Below are 19,869 nucleotides of genomic sequence, written 5' to 3' on the forward strand. Positions count from 1 at the left end.
CACTGCGGTGGCTTTTCACGTTGCAGAGCACAGGCTCTAGGCGAGTGGGCTGCAGTAGTGGCGCTTGCTGGCTCAGTAGGTGTGGCACATGTGGTCTCTTGCCCCGAGGCATGTGGGCTCTTCCTGGACCAGGGATTGATCCCACGGCCCCTGCTTTGGCAGGCAGATTCTTAACCACTGAACCACCAGGTAAGCTCTGTCATTCTTGTTGTTGTTGTTTGGTGGCTAAGTTGTGTCTGACTCTGGGATTCCATTCTTAACAATTATCAATAATATACAGACACTTTTAGAACCAATGAATTCTATCCTGAAATTTTATAATAGGAAAAAACTGAGGATCAGAGTAGTAAGATTATTTTCCTATATATGTATGGTACATGACTCGGGACAGAAAGAAGGCTTTTTAGAGTAATGTTGACAACTATTAGTGATTATGGTTATGTACAGTAAGCTATTGGAACCACTGTGTAACCCCAGCTCCTACATAGCAGCTGAAGGATGCCAATCCCCACAGTGAGCAATGCCTTGGCAACAGCTGTACAAGGTTAAGCTGATTTAGATCATGGGATTGAGGGAATGGAAGGGGGCTGGTGGGAAAGGCACAGGTGGAAAATTCTGAATTCTGAGCTTCCTTCCCATGGAAAACAAAATCATGCTCAGTTTGAGTGACAGAATCATTAGAATTTAGTCCTGATCAGGCATATTTCCATTCCCCCTCAAGAGCTCCCAATGCTCAGCCTGCCCTCCCAGCAGTTTACCTTGGTCTGAAAATGACAAAGTAGAGTGTGTCTTTCAGACATATGCACTGGTTGAGGATGGAGGGGGGTGGTTGGCAAGCAGGCCTGTTCACAGTAGAATCATAAGAGATTATTATTTCCTCTGCAGTCACCAGGTGGCTGGAATGGGCTGGGGTGAGTGATGATACTGCTAGCATCACAGCAAATGCATCTTTGAATGATTCGATCACATGACGTACCTACACCTATACACCCGCACCCGAATCCCCTCACCCCACCCCACCCCACAGCAGTAGTAACACTATAGAAACTTTCTTGAGGGCTTATCAAAGCATTGCAGGCAAGATGCAGCACATGGTGACTTTATTATAGAAGGGAGATTAAAACAGGGTGGTCACCGGGCCCCATCTGGGAATACTGGGCCTGGTTGAATCCTCCTCCTAAGCTCCCTGCTGCTGAGAATTCCGGTCAGGCCTTTTAACTCTGTGCTGCTCTGTGTACTCCACGCTGTGGGCCTGCTCTTCAACTTTAAGACAAACTGGAAGCTGGCTGTTCAACAGTAGCCAAAGCCGAACTGAAAAGTCACAAGATTTTAGAGCAGGAAGTAAGATATGCAATCTGTATTAAGGACAACTTCGTTTAGTTCTCACACACAAGTATTATTGCCATTCTATGCAGGCTCAGAGACTAGGAAAGCATGAGTAGACCGCTCAGGGTGGAAGCGACTGATCAGCGAAGGAGTCGAGATTCCCACCTAGGATCCTGACTCGCAGAGTTCGGTCAGGAAAACGTCAGCACGCCTCTCCGTCGGGGGTCTACCTGCGCCGCCCCCAACCCCTAACTCCAGACACCGGTCTCCCCAGGGTGGCGGCTTTCTCCCGCGGCCGCCCCCGCCCCGGTGGGCGCGCTCCTCGCCCGGTGACTGGCAGACAGCGAGGCTCCCCGCCCGGCGCTGCGGCGCCTCTCAGGCCTTTGTTTGGAGCGCGGGAGAACCAGAGAACAGGAGGAGGCCTGACTTCAATATTCTTGTCGTTTTTAAACAAACGATCTCCTAATTTGTGTCTGTTTCAGGCCAGCGTGAAGCGTCGGTAGGCAGAGCCGGCTGCGCCGCGAGCACTTGCTCCTGCCAGCCCCCAGCCCCCGCGTTCCCGGGGGGCCTCCCCACCCATCCTTCCCGGCGGCGGAGAGACAACAGCTACGCAGAAGAGCAGCCTGGCCGCGGGTGGGAGGCTCTCCTCGCGGCTGGCGAGGCACAATGTGGAGATTTTTTCATTCATAAAACTAGCAGCCATGGTCGCTGCGTTCCCGCCTGCCCCTCGCCGCCCGCTCGGGGGCAGGGTAGGCCTGGGTCCAGGGAATGGGTTACGAGGGCCAACGGGCATAGGTGGCTCGTCTTCGCGTTTCTCCAGGAAGTCCCATTTCATAAATCCCGTGCGGGGTCCTCTCTCTATTAGACGACTGACATCGATCGTGCAGGAGCCCTCTCGATTGAAGAGACAAGATGGCTTGTGGTTTTGATCCATAAATAAAACCTCACCCTTTGACTCCAGGTTGTCCGACATCTTGCTGCTGCATTTTTCGGTCTATCAGATTTAGGAAGCGACTGTCAACCGTGCTATCGCTGCATTTGTAAACAACTGGCTTTCTAGGATCCTGTTTTTACCCTTTTATGGTGGCGGGTGGGAGTTAAGGGGGAATGGGCAGGGGAGATGATGGCAGGGACGGGACGGGTCGTCGTACTAATTCAGGATGCAATTTCCATCCAAATAATAGATTGTTATTAACAATGATCCTCTCTGCGAACCCTTAAAATTGCCCCTTGCCTCCCCTAGCAGCAAGAGGCGAGCTCTCATTCGCCGAGCAGACTCCGCCTCCCTCCTCCTCCCCTCCTCCCCTCCTCCCCATCACTACTCCCGGCTCTGGAAATTACAACTCCTGGGCGCGCGGCGTCGGGAGGAGGCTGCGCGGGGAGGGAGACAAGAGGGGATTCCCGAGCCAGCCGGGCGCTCGCCCTCCGCCCGCTGGCTGCAGCGTCGCGCGGCCAAGGTCAGAGGCGCCGCAGAAGAGGCTGCGAACCGAAGCGGAGGGTCAATCCTGCCCTCGGGGAGAAAGCCCCAGGGCGCGCTCGGCCCGCGACAGCGGCGGCCGGAGAGAGAGGTGAGAGAAGGTCTCCGGGCCGGCACGGCCGCCGGAGGTAGTCGCTGGCGCGGAGACCCGGCAGGTGGCGGCCCTCGGATCCGCGCGAGAGAAGCTGGAGCTGCACCTTCGGTTCCCGGGCGCTGTCCGTCGCCTCGTGGTGCTGAACCCAACCCCAAGGCCAAGCGGCCTGCTCGCCCTCCTTCTCAAAGATCACCCGGACTAGGGGCGGGGCGAGGGCAAAGGGGGCCCCCGGACAGCTGCCCACTGGAATCTGGAACCGAAGGGCTGAAACGGGAGAGCTAGCGATCCGCAACCCAGCAGCTGGTCCTGATGTGGAGAGGAGACGCCCGCTACTGCCGGCGGCGGCGCTAGTGCTGATTCATCACCTAAAGCATCTCGCAGGCCATCGCGGGGGCAGCCGACCGGCCCCGGACTCTGGCCGCAGGTTGAAGCCTCTGGTGCAGGAGCCTCGCGGGCAGGAGGTGAGGACCCTCTTTTACCTCTTCCCCCTCACCTAATCGTCTATGGGCGGTGGCCCCAGGACAGAGAGAGGGGCGTGCCCATGGGTTGCAAAGTAGTCATGCCCGTGTGATGCTCCCTCCTCCCATCTCACTGGTGCTAACCTCACTTATTCTTCTCTGCCCGTCTGCGGAGCTTGGGCCATTCCACCTTCCACCCTGAGCAGTTCTCCGCCGGCTCAGCGATGGAGGAGGAGCTGAAGTGCCCAGTGTGCGGCTCCCTGTTTCGGGAGCCCATCATCTTGCCGTGTTCCCACAATGTCTGCCTGCCTTGTGCTCGTACCATCGCGGTGCAGACCCCGGACGGTGAGCAACACCTGCCCCCGCCGCTTCTGCACTCTCGAGGCTCAGCGCTGTCCTCAGGCGCCGCCGCCGCGCCCCCTCTAGACCAGGAGGCGGCGGCTGGCCCGGCTTGCAGCGGCGCGGGCGGAAGCGCAGCTGGCGGCCTGGGCGGCGGTGCGGGAGGCGGCAGCGACCACGCGGACAAGCTGAGCTTGTACAGTGAAACAGACAGCGGTTATGGCTCTTACACCCCGAGCCTCAAGTCCCCAAACGGGGTTCGAGTGTTGCCCATGGTGCCCGCGCCTCCCGGCTCCTCCGCCGCTGCTGCCCGGGGCGCCGCCTGCTCCTCGCTGTCCTCGTCCTCAAGCTCCATCACGTGCCCGCAGTGCCACCGCAGCGCTTCCCTGGACCACCGCGGCCTGCGCGGCTTCCAGCGCAACCGACTGCTTGAGGCCATCGTGCAGCGGTATCAGCAGGGCCGCGGGGCGGCGCCGGGGGCGTCCGCAGTGACTGCTGTGGCCATCTGCCAGTTGTGCGACCGCACCCCGCCGGAGCCGGCCGCTACGCTCTGCGAGCAGTGTGACGTGCTCTACTGCGCTGCCTGCCAGCTCAAGTGCCATCCATCCCGGGGACCCTTCGCTAAGCATCGCCTGGTGCAGCCACCGCCGCCGCCCGCGCCCTCCGAGGTCGCCTCCGGGTCCCCGGGCGCTGTCCAGGGTGCCCCCAGCGGAAGTGGCGGCTGCAAGAGCCCGGGAGCCACCGGGGCCGGAGCGGCGGGGGGCAACACCGCCCGCAAGTATCCTACGTGCCCCGAACACGAAATGGAGAACTACAGCATGTACTGCTTAACCTGCCGAACCCCGGTGTGCTATCTGTGCCTGGAGGAAGGCCGGCACGGCAAGCACGAGGTGAAGCCGCTGGGGGCCATGTGGAAACAGCACAAGGTGAGCGCCCGCTTGGCGGGGCACGGGGACACGGGTGCAAAGAAAAGGGCGCCCCCCCCCCCCCCCCCCCCGTTGGTTAAATGAACAAGTACTCTGAGTTGGTGTTGGAAATGGGAAGGGAATGGAAAGTTGACATACTAGGTCCCCTCCCCCTTGAGGCTGTTTTGATTCTACCCGAAAGTCATCCAGAATGCAGAGGCAGGTCGCAGGACTCTTTCACTCCCAAAGTTGACTAATAAGTTACATTGATGACCCCTCTGGATTTATGGCACCTGGATTTATAGAGAGACTTTCTCTTACTGGGACTCTGGGTGATGGAAGTGTGGCAGGGTTGCAGAGTAAGCTCTTAGGAAGACAGAAAGCCACACTCATCTTCAGGCTGCTTTAAGCCATCTTCCCAGGGACTTGCCTGGGGATGCCACCTCCCTAGTGGGAAGGAACAGCCTCTAATAGGTAACTTGCATACACTTGTGGCTGCCAGTGTATCTTCATATCTGACACAGAAGGAGAAAAGCCTGCAAAATCAGGTGAGGCCCTTGATCAGACCCCAAGGCATGAGTGAGGTCAGTTTTTCTAACAAACATTCACCTTAATTTCCTAATCAAAGGCCAGGCTGAGCAACTGGACTCACTGCTAAGGTCAGTGATCCAGGTTCCTTGTTCAAAGAGCCCAACTGCAAATTTGTGTGTTTATCATTCAACGTCCTCTTTCCACTAAACTCTTGCCCCACAGAGAAGCAGGAGGTCTCCAAAGTGCCCAACAGGAAGTATGTATTCTGATTGAGGAGGAAAGACACAGGAAAATAAGGCAACTTGCCATGCTTCTCTCTTCATATCATCCAACTGGAAATGGACAAAAAGGAGAGCACAGGGGGGAGAGAAGAAGGGGCCAATCATTTATACTATAGATTTATTACATGCAGTTGCTATACAATTTCTGCTACAGTGTGCCAGTTATTTCTGTAACTCAACATTTTCAAAGAAAAAAAAAATTATGAACACTTCAGAAATCCACCTTGGAGAGAGAAATCTGCATCATAGGCCAGAAAAGAGAAATCTGGAGTCAAATCTCTAATTCTAGAGCAGTGATTCTCATTTGGGAACAATTTCACTCTCCTTATAGGACACTGCTAATGTCTGGAGACAGTTTTGGTTGTCACACTTAGGAAGTTGCCCCTGGCATCTGGGTTAGAGGCCAAGAAGCTGTGAAATAGCCTATAGTGCACAGACAACCTCCATCAAAACAATAACCCCAAAAATATCAACACTGTCTGCCGACTTGAAAATATTCACAACCTAAAAGTTGAGAGTTTTGTTTTATTTAGTGGAAATTTTTAGAACTTCATGCCCAGGAGGCAGCAGCTCAAGAAATCTTGAGAGAACTGCTCCGAGGAGGTGACGGGAGGAACAAGGTTATACAGAAATTTTGCAAATAAGGGCAAGTCTGAACATCAGAAGATTATCATTAATTAAAGGACAGATAACCCGAGTTGAGGAATTTAGGGCTTTTCTGTATATGGGAAGATTCAAGAGTCTGGGCTCACTGAAATCATTTCTTTGATATGCACCTCAGCTATTGGGGCCAATATCCTGTGTTTTCTTCACATCCTTAGTTTCCTCAGGGCTCACCATAGGGAGTGGCGGCAGTGATGGCTACTAGATGGCTGGTATTCTTTCCTTCCTGAGTTCCCTCGGAGTTGACCAGCTCACCATCTACGGTGGCTGCAGTTGCTGGTGACCGTGACATCTTTGTATGCTGAAATATTCTATTTCTCATGTCTTTGAGAGAAACCATGTTGTAAGTTACACAGACCTAGATCCAACTCTCAGGGTTTGTAATTCACTTTCTATAAACATTTAGGCACAGTTTTAAACCCACTGAATAATGTCTAACTCAGATAGTTGTTGTTAGGGTAAGTATAATAGTGTATGTTTACCCTCTAGCACAGTATCTGACTCACAGTAACCAATATATATTTATTATTATTATTATTATTGCCTTCCCTGGTGGCTCACATGGTAAAGAATCTGGTTGCAATGCAGGAGATCCAGGTTTGAACCCTGGCTTGTGAAGATCCCCTGGAGAAGGGAAAGGCTACCCACTCCAGTATTCTTGTCTGGAGAATTCCATGGAGGAGTCTGGCAGGCTACAATCCATAGGGTTGCAAAGAGTCAGACACAGCTGGGCGAATTATAGTCTTAATCCTTAAAAGCACTAAACTTGCAGAAAGCTATAGGGCAACAGCAAAGAGTTCTTATTTGACCGCAGTCACTTGGTAATCTAGAGAAAACATGAACTGGTAGCATGTTGAGTCCTAAAATAGCTTTAAGCTAAATGAGAATATCCGCTCCAGTGAGCTGTCGTTCATATGACATTTTGTTGCATATCACTTTCTGTAGCTGCCTTGTTTATTTTATCTTTCAAGTGAAGAGACATTATTTTACAAATAAAGAAATCTTCTGCAAAGAAGTTGTGATCAGTTATCAAGACAAGGTTCACATTCAGATTTACAAACTGGTAAATTTTCACAGCTTAGATAGCTAGAACTAATTTCAGACATTGCCACCCAAATTTTTAGGCTTAGTGTAGAGTAGAAACCAAAATGAGTTGAGGTGAATCTGCAATTTTAAAAGATTAAGTCTCTTACCTGGAAAAGTGAGTTGGATAATGATCAATGGTTTCAATAACCAAGATCATGCAGGGAAAACACTGGTCATCTTGATTTGGTGTCAACAGCAGTTTTACAACATTTCTATCTGAGGAAATATGAAAAGAATACATAATATTTGCTCAATAGAGTGGGACAGTTATCTGAAGAAAACATAGCTATGCAGAACCTAAGTGTCTCAATTTAATATCATGTCTTCAGGGAACTAAGACATACTCCTAAGTAAAGAAGGAATTCTATGAGATACTTTTGTGAAAACTTCTTTTCAAGAATGAGAAGAAGTTCTGCTATTCTCTTTCACCAGCTGCTGTTTTTCTACAGAACAGGAAATCATTAAGCGCTCCTTATCATCTCAACTAGGGGTTGGAAATCTAAAGAAAAGATAACAGAGGGAGCCCTGATAGAAAGTTTGATCTTGCTTTGTGAGCATCTAGACCACCATTTTGAGCTGTGAAGGTGGCTACTTTTGTTTGTTTGTTTTTAAGATTATTTTCTTATATGGAGCATTTTTAAAGTTATTATTTGTTATGATATTGCTTCTGTTTATGTTTTGGTTTTTTGGCCCTGAGGCATGTGGGATCCCTGACCAGGGATAGAACCCCATGCTCTGGAAGGTAAAGTCTTAACCACTGGACTGCCAGGGAAGTCCCTAGATGACTACTTTTGAAAGATAAACTCAATTTCACACTCCCACCATGGCTGTTTGAGTTCTTTTGTAAAACTTACTAAAGTCTCTGGATTTTGTTGTCATCATCATCACTGTCATAGTCTGAAAATCCCAGGTGCCATGACAATCTTGATATACTCTACCAGAACTAGAATCAGGGCAGAAATATTTCTCTCATATCCCCATGACTGGAGAAGCCTTAATCAAAGCTTTAATTCCTCTCTAGTGCGACTGGAGCTTGCCATCTAATTAGTGATTCTTAGGCAAAGAGACATGTAAGTGACACTGAAATCTATTTTGAAACAAGGTTGATTATCACCTCTCAAAAACAGTGAAAACACTTCAGGTCTTGGCCAAACACATTTTTTAATGATTCTCCTGGAAGAGCCTTAATCATTTCAAAGAATTTGATGTGAAGAAGCAATACAGTCCAAAAGATAGGACAAAGAAGGGAGGCTTTCCATGAGAGCTTCTGTCTTTTTGCTATTGGGTGGAATTCTAACTTTCCTGAAACTAGAAGGAGAGGGTCACTGTGGGATGGACCTCTTCCTAGTATGTGATGTCGCAGAACGTCAGCAACCACTGAAATTCCTCTGAGTGCAGGACTCTGAATTAAAATGGTTAGAAGTTGATTCTTGAACTGAGGTAGGGACTGCTGGATAAGCCCTTCTTCAGAAATCTTTTGAGAACCATGAACAATAGAAGAGAATCAAAACAAAATCTCATTGTACCCCAGGAATACTGTTCCCAATGAATCAGCATTTCACAAGAGCAAAGGAGACAGTAAGGTCTAAAAATCACAGGAAAGACGGGACTTCAGGTTACTGCCATGTCCCAAGGATCTGTCAGGCTTCTCAGCAGCCTGGTCCTACCTTATTTTTACAGAAGAGATGAAGAATGGGATTTAATCTTTAAAGTCTCAGAGGAAAGGCTTTCTCCATTAAAAGATAACACATAAATGACAAAAGCAGAACATGTAATCATAATTGTATATGATCATAAATATATTTATTAGAATATTTGTGGTACATTATAACACAGGGAATAAATGCTCTTTGTTAAGCATTAGAATTACAGGTGTAGAGATGTAGAAATTAAATATCATCCTCAAATTTCAATTTGCTGAGAAAAACAAATTCTAACATTTTGGAGTTTTTTCCTTCTAGAATTCTATTATATATTTATTTTATAATTGTCTTTTTTTTTTCTTTAACAATACAATATGAATATCTTTCCTGTCAGTTAATGTACATCATTTTGGATGGCTGCATGTTATTCCATTGTAAGGGTTTATCCACATCTTGATGCTGGACTTTATCTAGGTGTTTTCAGTCTTTTGCCAATAGGAACATTTTTCAAGTTAAATTTATGCCTATATCCTTAATAATCACCTTAAGTTAAATTTCTAAATATGGAGTTGCTATATCAAAGGAGATCTGGCTTTCAGACATCTGATTAATGTTGCCAAATTGCTTTCCATAAAGTTCATACCTATCTATTCTCCCTATAGCAAAACTATATTAAAAATTTTATTTTTTTAAATTTAATTTAATTTAATTTTTTAAGTTTACAATATTGTATTGGTTTTGCCATATATCAACATGCATCCGCCACAGGTATACATGTGTTCCCCATCCTGAACCCTCCTCCCTCCTCCCTCCCCATACCATCCCTCTGGGTCATCCCAGTGCACTAGCCCCAAGCATCCAGTATCGTGCATCGAACCTGGACTGGAGACTCATTTCATATATGATATTTTATATGTTTCAATGCCATTCTCCCGAATCATCCCACCCTGTCCCTCTCCCACAGAGTCCAAGTTGACAAGGACCATGGAGGAAAACAAATAGATGGATTGTCTTGTTTCTAGTAACCATTGCTTGCTATTTTCATTACATTATTATTAGAACTATGTTTAAAGAGGATCACAGTATCTAGATTTTTATAACTACCTGCCTGTGATCTGTCTGGCCTCAAAAACTGGTTTAATATGTATAACTATTGCTTAAATACGTGCGTGTATGCTAAGTCACTTCAGTAGTGTCCAACTCTTTGTAACCCTATGGACCATAGCCCACCAGGCTCCTCTGTCCATGGAGTTTTCCAGGCAAGAATACTGGAGTGGATTGCCATGCCTTCCTCCAGGGGATCTTCCCAACCCAGGGATCGAACCCAAGCCTCTTAGGTCTCCTGCATCAGCAGGCGGGTTCTTTACCAATAGCACCACCTATCCCCTCTTGAATTAAGGCCCATGAAAAGACCAACGTTTCAGGGCCCATCTAAGGCATTTTTGAGTAGGATTGAAAGGGGAAAAGAGATTTAGGTAAAGAGAAGTGTTTGGCAAAAATCTTCTGGGAGGTCTGAAGTTTCCAGCTTTCTGGCTAATTACTGCAAGCTGAGAGTTACTTAACAGAAATCTCTCAGAGCTGTCAGAACATGTAGCATGGAAATATACACAATCTGAGTGGAAACATGGATTGTTTGAAATGTTGAATCTTTCACCAACTCTGGAGCTCTGGGAAGTGAATTGCATAGGCTGGCTTCTGTTCCATCGGTCCCAGACTGGCTAAGAACCAGTGGCAAAACTGCTTAGACACCTGGGAACACGAGCTAACTCTGATAAGCAGAGGCTGCACCGTCTTCTGAAACCGCCCTCTGTGTTAACATCACCACTGTCTTTAAAGCCATCAGGGCTGTAGCCTGCCTCATGCTTGGATTTAATTCCAGGCAGGTCAGTAATTCAGGAACAACTATTAGAAAGAACCCCTGTGTTACAAGCTTTGAAGTACCTTCTTTCCTCATCATTCCATACATCTGAAAAACAAAAAGTGTGTTTGAGAGAAAGCAAGAATCCATAAACTTGAATTGCTTTCTCTTCTCTTTGAAGACTATTTATGGAGGATAGGGGTTCAGGAGAATTGAGAAGGACCTTAGAGACTGTGAAAGGAAAACCCCAGATTACTGCAGAAGAATGTGTTTCCTAGTATAGTACTGGTGGTCACTCCATGGCTAAGGTGTTCTATTTTTAGCCTGCAGTGGGATGTCCTGTATCTGGGTCTACACTGGTGGAGATGGGACCTTGCTTGTAGATGCCAGTGAGATAGATTGTTTTAGAAAGGAGAGATCTCCTAATCTCTGAGATGGATTAGAGGGGCTGACATGCTGGCATACTGCCTGTTTCTGTAAATAAAGTTTTCCTGGGACACAGCCATCCTCATTTGCCTACATTCTGCCCATGGCTTCTTTGGGTGATGGTTGTTTTTGGTAGATTTAGGTAGTTGTGACCAGAGATCTATAGCCTGCAAAGCCAAAAATATATACTGTCTGGCTCTTTATGGGGGGAAAATGTGCCAACTTCTAGACTAGTATCTCGTGACTCGAAGAGTGGTCTGCAGAGCAGCAGCAGCACTGGGAGCTTTTTGAAAACATGGAATCTTGAGACCCGCCACAGCCACTGACTCATGATTTGAATTCAGCAACATCCCTAGTTGGTCCAGACAGATGTTAACGTTTGAGAAGCCCTGATGGGAATACTTTGGGGGCTCAAGGGCACTGGGCCCAACACTCTGGCACATCATCTGAGAAGCAGTGTGAAGGAGACTCTAGGGGGAGCTGAGAGGTTTGAACCAGAGTCTTAATTACTCTGGGAATCTTCAAGCTCACCAGATTCTGGGTGCTAGGAGGGAGGCAGTATGGTGCTCAAAAACCCCCTGACCCAGAGATAGGCAGGAAGCTCAGAGGGGCGTTGGTGCTGTCTGAGCCCTCCTGGGCCAGAGCATAGGTGTCTCCTGCAAAGGGAACTTCAGACAGATGCTCTTCGCTGCTTCCCTGGTCTGAACAGAAACATGTTCACTGCTGTTTGTGTATCTGGGTTTCCTTTGGGTTTGTGTCTTAGTCCTTCTATAAAGAAGCAAAGAGGGTGCTTTATCCACTCTTTAGGCAGTTTTGAAGGGCCTGCCCAGAGAATGAGGGTGGTTGGAACTCTCAGAATCATGAAACCCAAAGGAGCAGGAGAAAATCCAGGCACATATTGTGGGGCTCTCATGAATTCACGCCTCCCTGCTTAGAATTTCCATTTTCTAGGGTAGGCTGTTTCCTAGCAGAGATCATAACTCCAGCCTCCTCCTTTGCAGATGAGGAACAGTGAGGTTGCGGGGATTGTCACAGTTGCACAGCAATTTGTAAAATGATGATCAAGTTTCCTCCTTTGTACCTTTCTATTGACTACAGAAATGTAACAGAATACTCTGTGTATCTGAACGAAAACAGGTGGCATACGGCACCCCCAAAGAGTCATTAGGAATGGGAAAAAATAAAGGATTGGCGGACACCTAGTCTAGAAAGTGGAGCAGCATGTGGGGCACAATCCCTCCCTCATTTGACTGCAATGGGCTACAGAAAAGGGAGATGAAAGGGTGAGAAGGAGACAGTGCGTCCTCTTTAGAACAAATAGGATAAAAGAATTTGAGGGCTGGAGGAAATCTAGAAGATCAAATAGCTCTGTCTCCTCATTTCTCATGTGGCTACGGAAGGAAGAAGAGGTTTGCAGAAAATAGAGAATAGGGGAGGATCCACAAGAGACAGGAACCAGTGAGGTGCGGGAGTCTAAATGACAGGTGTAAGAAACTGGAATCGACCCCTCCAGCACTCATCCAGCAGGAGGATTTGGGCCTTAGTCACATGGCATCTGAAAAATGTGTCCAGACAGTGCATCGTTTTAAAAAATAGGTCAAGGTTGTGTTAGGAAATTTAGGCAAGTATTTGTACTTGTCCAGTCTCCAAATTCTTCCTTATAATTTATCTATATATTCTGGGTGATATCTATAAAACCAGAAAACCAATAAAATATGAATAATCAGAAATGACAGTCCTTTTTGAGGCAGAGAATTGTGGCTAACATCACTCCATAAATCAGTTCAGTTCAGTCGCTCAGTCGTGTCCGACTCTTTGCGACCCCATGAATCGCAGCACACCAGGCCTCCCTGTCCATCACCAACTCCCGGAGTTCACGCAGACTCACGTCCATCGAGTCGGTGATGCCATCCAGTCATCTCATCCTCTATCATACCCTTCTCCTCCTCCCCCAAATCCCTCCCAGCATCAGAGTCTTTTCCAATGAGTCAACTCTTCCCATGAGGTGGCCAAAGTACTGGAGTTTCAGCTTTAGCATCATTCCTTCCAAAGAAATCCCAGGGCTGATCTCCTTCAGAATGGACTGGTTGGATCTCCTTGCAGTCCAAGGGACTCTCAAGAGTCTTCTCCAACACCACAGTTCAAAAACATCAATCCTTCGGCGCTCAGCTTTCTTCACAGTCCAACTCTCACATCCATACATGACTACTGGAAAAACCATAGCCTTGACTAGCCGGACCTTTGTTGGCAAAGTAATGTCTCTGCTTTTTAATATGCTATCCAGGTTGGTCATAACTTTCCTTCTAAGGAGTAAGCGTCTTTTCATTTCGTGGCTGCAGTCACCATCTGCAGTGATTTTGGAGCCCCAAAAAATAAAGTCTGACACTGTTTCCACTGTTTCCCCATCTATTTCCCATGAAGTGATGGGACTAGATGCCATGATCTTCATTTTCTGAATGTTGAGCTTTAAGTCAATTTTTCACTCTCCTCTTTCACTTTCATCAAGAGGTTTTTAGTTCCTCTTCACTTTCTGCCATAATCATGTGTTATCAAATGTCTGGCTACCTCTTAGCTGAGCTGTGTACCCACATGACTAAAATTCATCTCTAGCACTCACTGAGGATAACTTAAAAGTTGATGATACCTCTTGACCTGTAATTCCTTCCTCTGAACCTAAGCCACTAATGCCTATTTATTCTTCAAATGACCTAATTGCTTATTCAATCAACCCTGAAATCTTCAATGCCAGTATCATGCCAGGGACCATTGTAAGCACCAAGGCTATGGAAGGGCATGTTTTTTCCTCCCAAGAGCAGAGATCTAGTCACAGGAGAGAGAAAATCAACATGTGCATAAACAAGTAAATACACTGGATAATTTTTGATAATAATAAGTACTACAATGGAAGTAAAAAATGTGATAAAAAGCAGTTAGGCAGACCTGTTCATGGGGAAAGTTGGAAAAAGCAAGATTTGAAGATTGGCTGAGAAGTAACCAGCCCAGCACAGTTCTGAAGACAGTTCACTTCACAGGGAGAGCAAGACCCAAGAACCTTTAAAGTACATGAAGAAAGTGGATAAGTGGCTGGAGCAGACACAGACAGGATCCAGAGGGTACAGGGAACACATGTGATTTTATGTTAAATGCAAAGGGAGATGACTGGGGGACTTTAAGCTGAGGAGTGATGTTTATTTTTTTAAAGATTTTTTTACTGCAGTTGGAAAATGTGTGGTAGGGGGATAAGAGTAGAGGAAGGAAGACCACTTAGAGGCCATGGGAGTCACTTGGACTATAAATATGGACTTGAACTAGGAGGAAGGCAGCAGAAATGGGGAGAAGTTATTTTCTGTTGTTGTTTGTACTTGATATTCATTGCTGTGCATGGGCTTTCTCTAGTTGTGGCGAGTGGGGGTTACTCTCTAGTGGTGGCGTGCAGGCTTCTCGTTGTGGTGGCTTCTCTCCTTGTGGAGCACAGGCTCTAGGAGCACGGGCTCTAGGCACATGGGCTTCAGTAGTTGCGGTGCAATGGGCTTAGCGGTTGTGGTGCATGGGCTTAGTTGCCCCACAGCATGTGGAATCTTCCCTGACCAGGGATCGAACCCATGTCCCCTGCATTGGCAGGTGGATTCTTAACCACTGGACCACCAGGAAAGTCCAGAAATGGAGAGAAGTTTATACATTCATATGCCACTTAGCTCATTGGAAAAGACCCTGTTGCTGGGAAAGATTGAAGGCAGGAAGAGAAAGGGATGGCAGAGGATGAGATGGTTGGATGGCATCGTCGACTCAATGGACATGAGTTTGAGCAAGCTCTGGGAGATGGTGAAGGACAGGGAAACCTGGCGTGCTGTAGTCCATGGGGTCACAAAGAGTCGGACACGACTGAGCAACTGAACTGAATGCTGTTTAGTATCCTCTGAGCTTCTTTGATTCATGGTTTGATGTCTTATTATTTTTGGAAAATTCTCATCTATTATCTTCAGATTATTCTTTTGCTCTGCTCTCTGTCTCTCTCTTTTACTGCCGGTATTCCAATTACATGTATGTTACACTGTTTGATATTGTTGCACAGTTCTTGAATGCTCTGTTCTTTTCCCTTGAATCATTCTTTTTGTCTCTGTGTTACAGTTTCTTAGTTTCTATTGATCTGTCTTTAAGTTCACTGATTCTTTCCTAGGCTGTGTCAAGTCAACAGACTAGTCCCTTTTTATCTTTCCTCTGCATCTTCTCAGTTGTCCTGCCTTTCCCCAGCAGTAGGAAGCCTTGAATGATCTGGACCCATGGCTGTCTCCTGCATCTTCTCCAGGAGGATTGGTATTTTTCTTTTCCCTGTCTCCAGCCCTGTGGGGTCTTCACTTTGCTTGGGGTGGTAGGTGAAAGGGACAGGTTTTTGTCTCTTTGTTCCCACTGGCTTAAGGTTTTTATTTGGAGGGAGACAACAAGGGTCCTGGTAGGGCTTTGTATTTTCCTGTGGTGACTGTCATATCTCTCCTTCAAGCCAGCTCTGAGGTGCAGATGTCTCCCTTTTAAAATCTAATAGATCCTTTAGATTATGCAAATAGTCAGATTTCACTTTTCTCCTTGGTTGCCAAAATGCTTACAGCCAAATATTTGGTGTGTACACAATGGATACAATTTGGTGTGAAATTTATGTTATAAATTTGGAACCTCATTTCCAGCTCCATTTTATGCTGCATCCTTTGTTTTTCTTTAAGTAATGCCATCTTGAATTCTATAAACCCTTAAAACTGTCTTAAATCCCCTTTGAACTAAATAGATTAATGAATAATCAAGCAAGTGGCTTGCTTGAATAAAGCAAAAAAGAAACAGAAACTTCTGGAAAATCTTGTTAAGAAAGTCCTCTACTTTTGAACGGTGCCCAGTCACTGTTATAAAAGCAAAATATTGTTTGAAAATGTTCAGAACAAGAAATAGGGACCCTCCCAGTCACTAGGATGCATGACTGCTCCCTTCTCCCTTTTGCTGCTAAGTTGCTTCAGTCGTGTCCGACTCTGTGCGACCCCATAGACGGAAGCCCACCAGGCTCCCCCGTCCCTGGGATTCTCCAGGCAAGAATACTGGAGTGGGTTGCCATTTCCTTCTCCAGCGCATGAAAGTGAAAAGTGAAAGTGAAGTCGCTCAGTCGTGTCTGACTCCTAGCGACCCCGTGGACGGCAGCCTACCAGGCTCCTCCATCCATGGGATTTTCCAGGCAAGAGTACTGGAGTGGGTTGCCATTGCCTTCCCCTTCTCCCTTTTAGTCCCTTACAATAAAGAAACTCCAGAATGACTATGCCTGGTCTTGACTGCAGGATCATTTGTCCTGTTTTACAACTTTCCTGTGAATATCACCACATATCTCAGCTTGTTTAGAGGGTGTGAGTATCACCTCTCAAGTTGGCTTCCTGTACAAGTATTTGCAGCTTCTTCCTGATGAATATTTGTCTTCCACATAGCTCAGCAGGGTTCCACTTCTGTAGCTTGTTTGGAGGGGAAGATGCTCAGAGGGGAAGTCAGGGCCCATTAGGGCCAGAAGGCCTCGCTGAGAGGCTGTCAGGAACCATGAGAGATTTGAGATTTTAGCCTGTGTACAAGCTTACACATGCATTTGCCACAGTTCATAGATGTGCACAGGAGACGCGACACTCCTGGGTGAGAACTGAAGACAGTTTATTACTCACAGCAGTAGTATAGCATGGTATACTCACAGTCATAGTATTCACATGTTTGTGCCATTTCCGTGAGCCCAGTTCCCCCAAGGTGATGTGAAGATAGCCAGATGACATTGGCACACACAGTCAATTTGCCTTATAGAAGAGAAGGGAAGCTTCCATGAGCTTAGGGAAGCTGAATCTTTGGTAAAAGGCATTAATTCAGCACAGGGCTCTTTGCTCCAGAGGGAGACAGTAAGTCTAGCTTCCGAGGTTGTTGTCTATGCAAACATCCTTGGAAGGACCGCCCAGGACAAAGAGCAACCACTGCCTCACTGACAACACTCAGAGAGACACAAGAGAGCAAAATTACCTTCCAACAGGAAGATTAAATCAAAATTCAGGTAGTTCCTCAAGTGATTTCTGCTTGTGTGCATTATGGGTAACTTCTCCAAGCTCCTCTGGTTCTCAGAACATCTTGTTTCACTTGGGGTACACAGGCTTCAGGGTTTTCTGGGTGCTGTGATAGTGATGGTGGTGGCGATGGTGGCGGAATGCCTGTGGTGCGGTCCACAGGACGTATGAGTAGTTAGGGTGACTCATTCCTGGGTGCATTTGTGTCTCCTCCAGCATGGGAAGGACAAACACCATCTCACGGCTTCGCATTTTGCAACTGAAACATTCCATTGGATAGGCATTCACTGGGCACCTACGTAACCCACAGGCTGCGCTGAGGGTTGTGGATACACTTGAAACAGGCTACAGGGAGCTCACAGTCAACTGGAGCAGAGGATAATTTTACTCCCCTGTAATATTTGTACCACTGATATTAAAAAGTGGAATACGTGCCATATTTGTCAAGTGAATAAACTGATGAGAGAAGAGATGGGGGAAAGGCAATTAATTTTGCCTGGAGATTGGGAAGGGGAAGGGTAGCAAGTGGGAGACTGAAGAGAAAATGGTGTTTGAGCTGCAGTCATGAATGATGAGCAGGAGTTTTTTCAGCAGGGAAAGAAATAGTGAAAGTGTTAGTCATGTCCGATTCTTTGCATCCCCATGGACTGTAGCCCTCCAGGCTCCTCAGTCCCTGGAATTCTCCAGGCAAGAATACTGGAATGGGTCACCATGCCCTCCTCCAGGGGATCTTCCCTACCCAGGGATCGAAAGGAGAGACTTGAATATGCAACATTGTGTGAGGTGTTAACAAAGATATTGAAAGTCAAGTTTCTACTTTCAAACACCAGGGATGAACATATATTCACATACGAGGGGCACAGAGACCTATGACACTGCTTCTGATAAAAGTGAGGGAACTTAAATTACCCACACAGCATCTGAGACTCAGAAAACATTCTGGATCTCGAGACAGTGGTGAGAGAATGATGGGATAAATGGATTCCAGAAGTAGCATTTAAGGGGACAGCTACTTTGGGAGCCTAAGAAAGATTAGCTGTTGGCTTCATTTAAATTTCAGTGAAGAGTAGAAATAGCCTGGCTATAATCCTTTTGAAGGTTCTTGTAAATTTTCATTATTTTCCCTGGGTTGTTATATTTATCCAGTTTGCTAGTAAAACTTGGCAGCAAAACCCTTTTGAACATCTCAGTTAGCTTTGCTGAGTTAAGAGGAGAGAGGGGGCAAAAAAAGAAGTGAGGAAACTACGAGAGAAAAGACTTGCAGGAGCAAGGCGGCAGTGAAAGGAACTTGGGAAAAGGTTGATAAAGGAGTCGATTTTGCACTGGTCATTAGTCTTTTAGATGGACAGAAGGGCCCGTCTCTCCACTTGCGCACAAGAAATAAAGAACAGCACCAAGAGCACAGATGTGTCATTGTGCTCACTTAGTCATGTCAGACTCTTTGCGACCCCGTGGACTGTGGCCCACCAGGCTCCTCTGCCCCTGGGATTCTCCAGGCAAGAGTACAAGAGCAGGTTTCCATTTCCTACTACAGGGGATCTTCCCAACCCAGGGATCAAACCTGAGTTTCTTGTGTCTCCTGCACTGGCAGGCGGGTTCTTTACCACTAGTGCCACCTGGGAAGCCCAGAGTGCAGATAATTGGCACTAAACCCTAAGTGTGAATGGGTGCAGAGCAGAGTCGGGTCAACAGCAGATGGCAGGGGAGGCTGCACGGAGGGGATTGGAGCTGAGTTGGGTTTCAAAGTGTTGGGAGGATTTGGAGAGCTGAAAGGAAGGAGATATCCAAATGAAAAGAAAGTGCTCTCTCTTTTTTTTTAAATAATTTGACCATGGATAATGAAAGTCTCTCAGTCGTGTCCAACTCTTCGTGACCCTATGGACTGTAGCCAGCCAGGCTCCTATGTCTGTGGGATTTTCCAGGCAAAAATACTGGAGTGGGTTGCCATTCCCTGCTCCAGGGGATCTTCCCAACCTAGGGATCAAACCTGGGTCTTCTGCTTGTAGGCAGATTCTTTACTGTCTGAGCCACCACAGAAGCCCAACCATGAATAGAAAACACTAAGATAAGTCCTCATCAGACATGATTGTCCCCAAAACCATTCTGTTATGGTTACCAGTGACTGGGGCTGGCCTGATCCCAATAAAGAGGTAGTTTGGGCCATAGGTGATTAAAAAAAAAAAATCACCTGGCTTTGCTGTGCAATGGCCTTTGTACAAAGACAAAGTCAGAATTCTGACCCAGGGGTTTGTGCACCCACCATCCTATCCCAGGCTGATATGCTACCACTGGAACATGATTTCTTTAGTCTCTGGCCTTTCTTCAGGCAAGCAGAATCTTGCTGTGCCCTGGTCTACTTTTCTACCAACTGGGTTTTCTCAGAGTCTCCATGGCACTCATTCTCATGTGCTGCTGCTGCTGCTGCTAAGTTGCTTCAGTCATGTCCAACTCTGTGTGACCCCATAGACGGCAGCCCACCAGGCTCCCCCGTCCCTGGGATTCTCCAGGCAAGAACACTGGAGTGGGTTGCCATTTCCTTCTCCAATGCATAAAAGTGAAAAGTGAAAGGGAAGTCGTTCAGTTGTGTCCGACTCTTAGCAACCCCATGGACTGTAGCCCACCAGGCTCCTCCATCCATGGGATTTTCCAGGCAAGAGTACTGGAGTGGGGTGTCTCATGTGCTAAACAGCTTTAAATGTAAAAATCCCACCTAACCA

General features: G+C 47.0%; 1 protein-coding gene across 2 annotated transcripts in view; it reads left to right on the forward strand.

Moving 5' to 3' along the window:
• The first annotated feature begins 3,564 nt into the window (after positions 1–3,564).
• TRIM67 (tripartite motif containing 67) overlaps positions 3,565–19,869 on the forward strand; it is a 57,813-nt gene continuing 41,508 nt past the window's right edge. The window contains exon 1 of one of the 2 annotated variants that reach the window (XM_059882516.1): positions 3,565–4,620. In XM_059882516.1, coding sequence (XP_059738499.1) covers positions 3,580–4,620 — 1,041 coding nt within the window. In that variant the 5' untranslated portion in view covers positions 3,565–3,579. The remainder of the gene's footprint in view (positions 4,621–19,869) is intronic. The other variant, NM_001206749.1, reaches the window with a different exon arrangement.

Source organism: Bos taurus, chromosome 28, assembly GCF_002263795.3.
Source record: "Bos taurus isolate L1 Dominette 01449 registration number 42190680 breed Hereford chromosome 28, ARS-UCD2.0, whole genome shotgun sequence".
NCBI lineage: Eukaryota > Metazoa > Chordata > Mammalia > Artiodactyla > Bovidae > Bos > Bos taurus.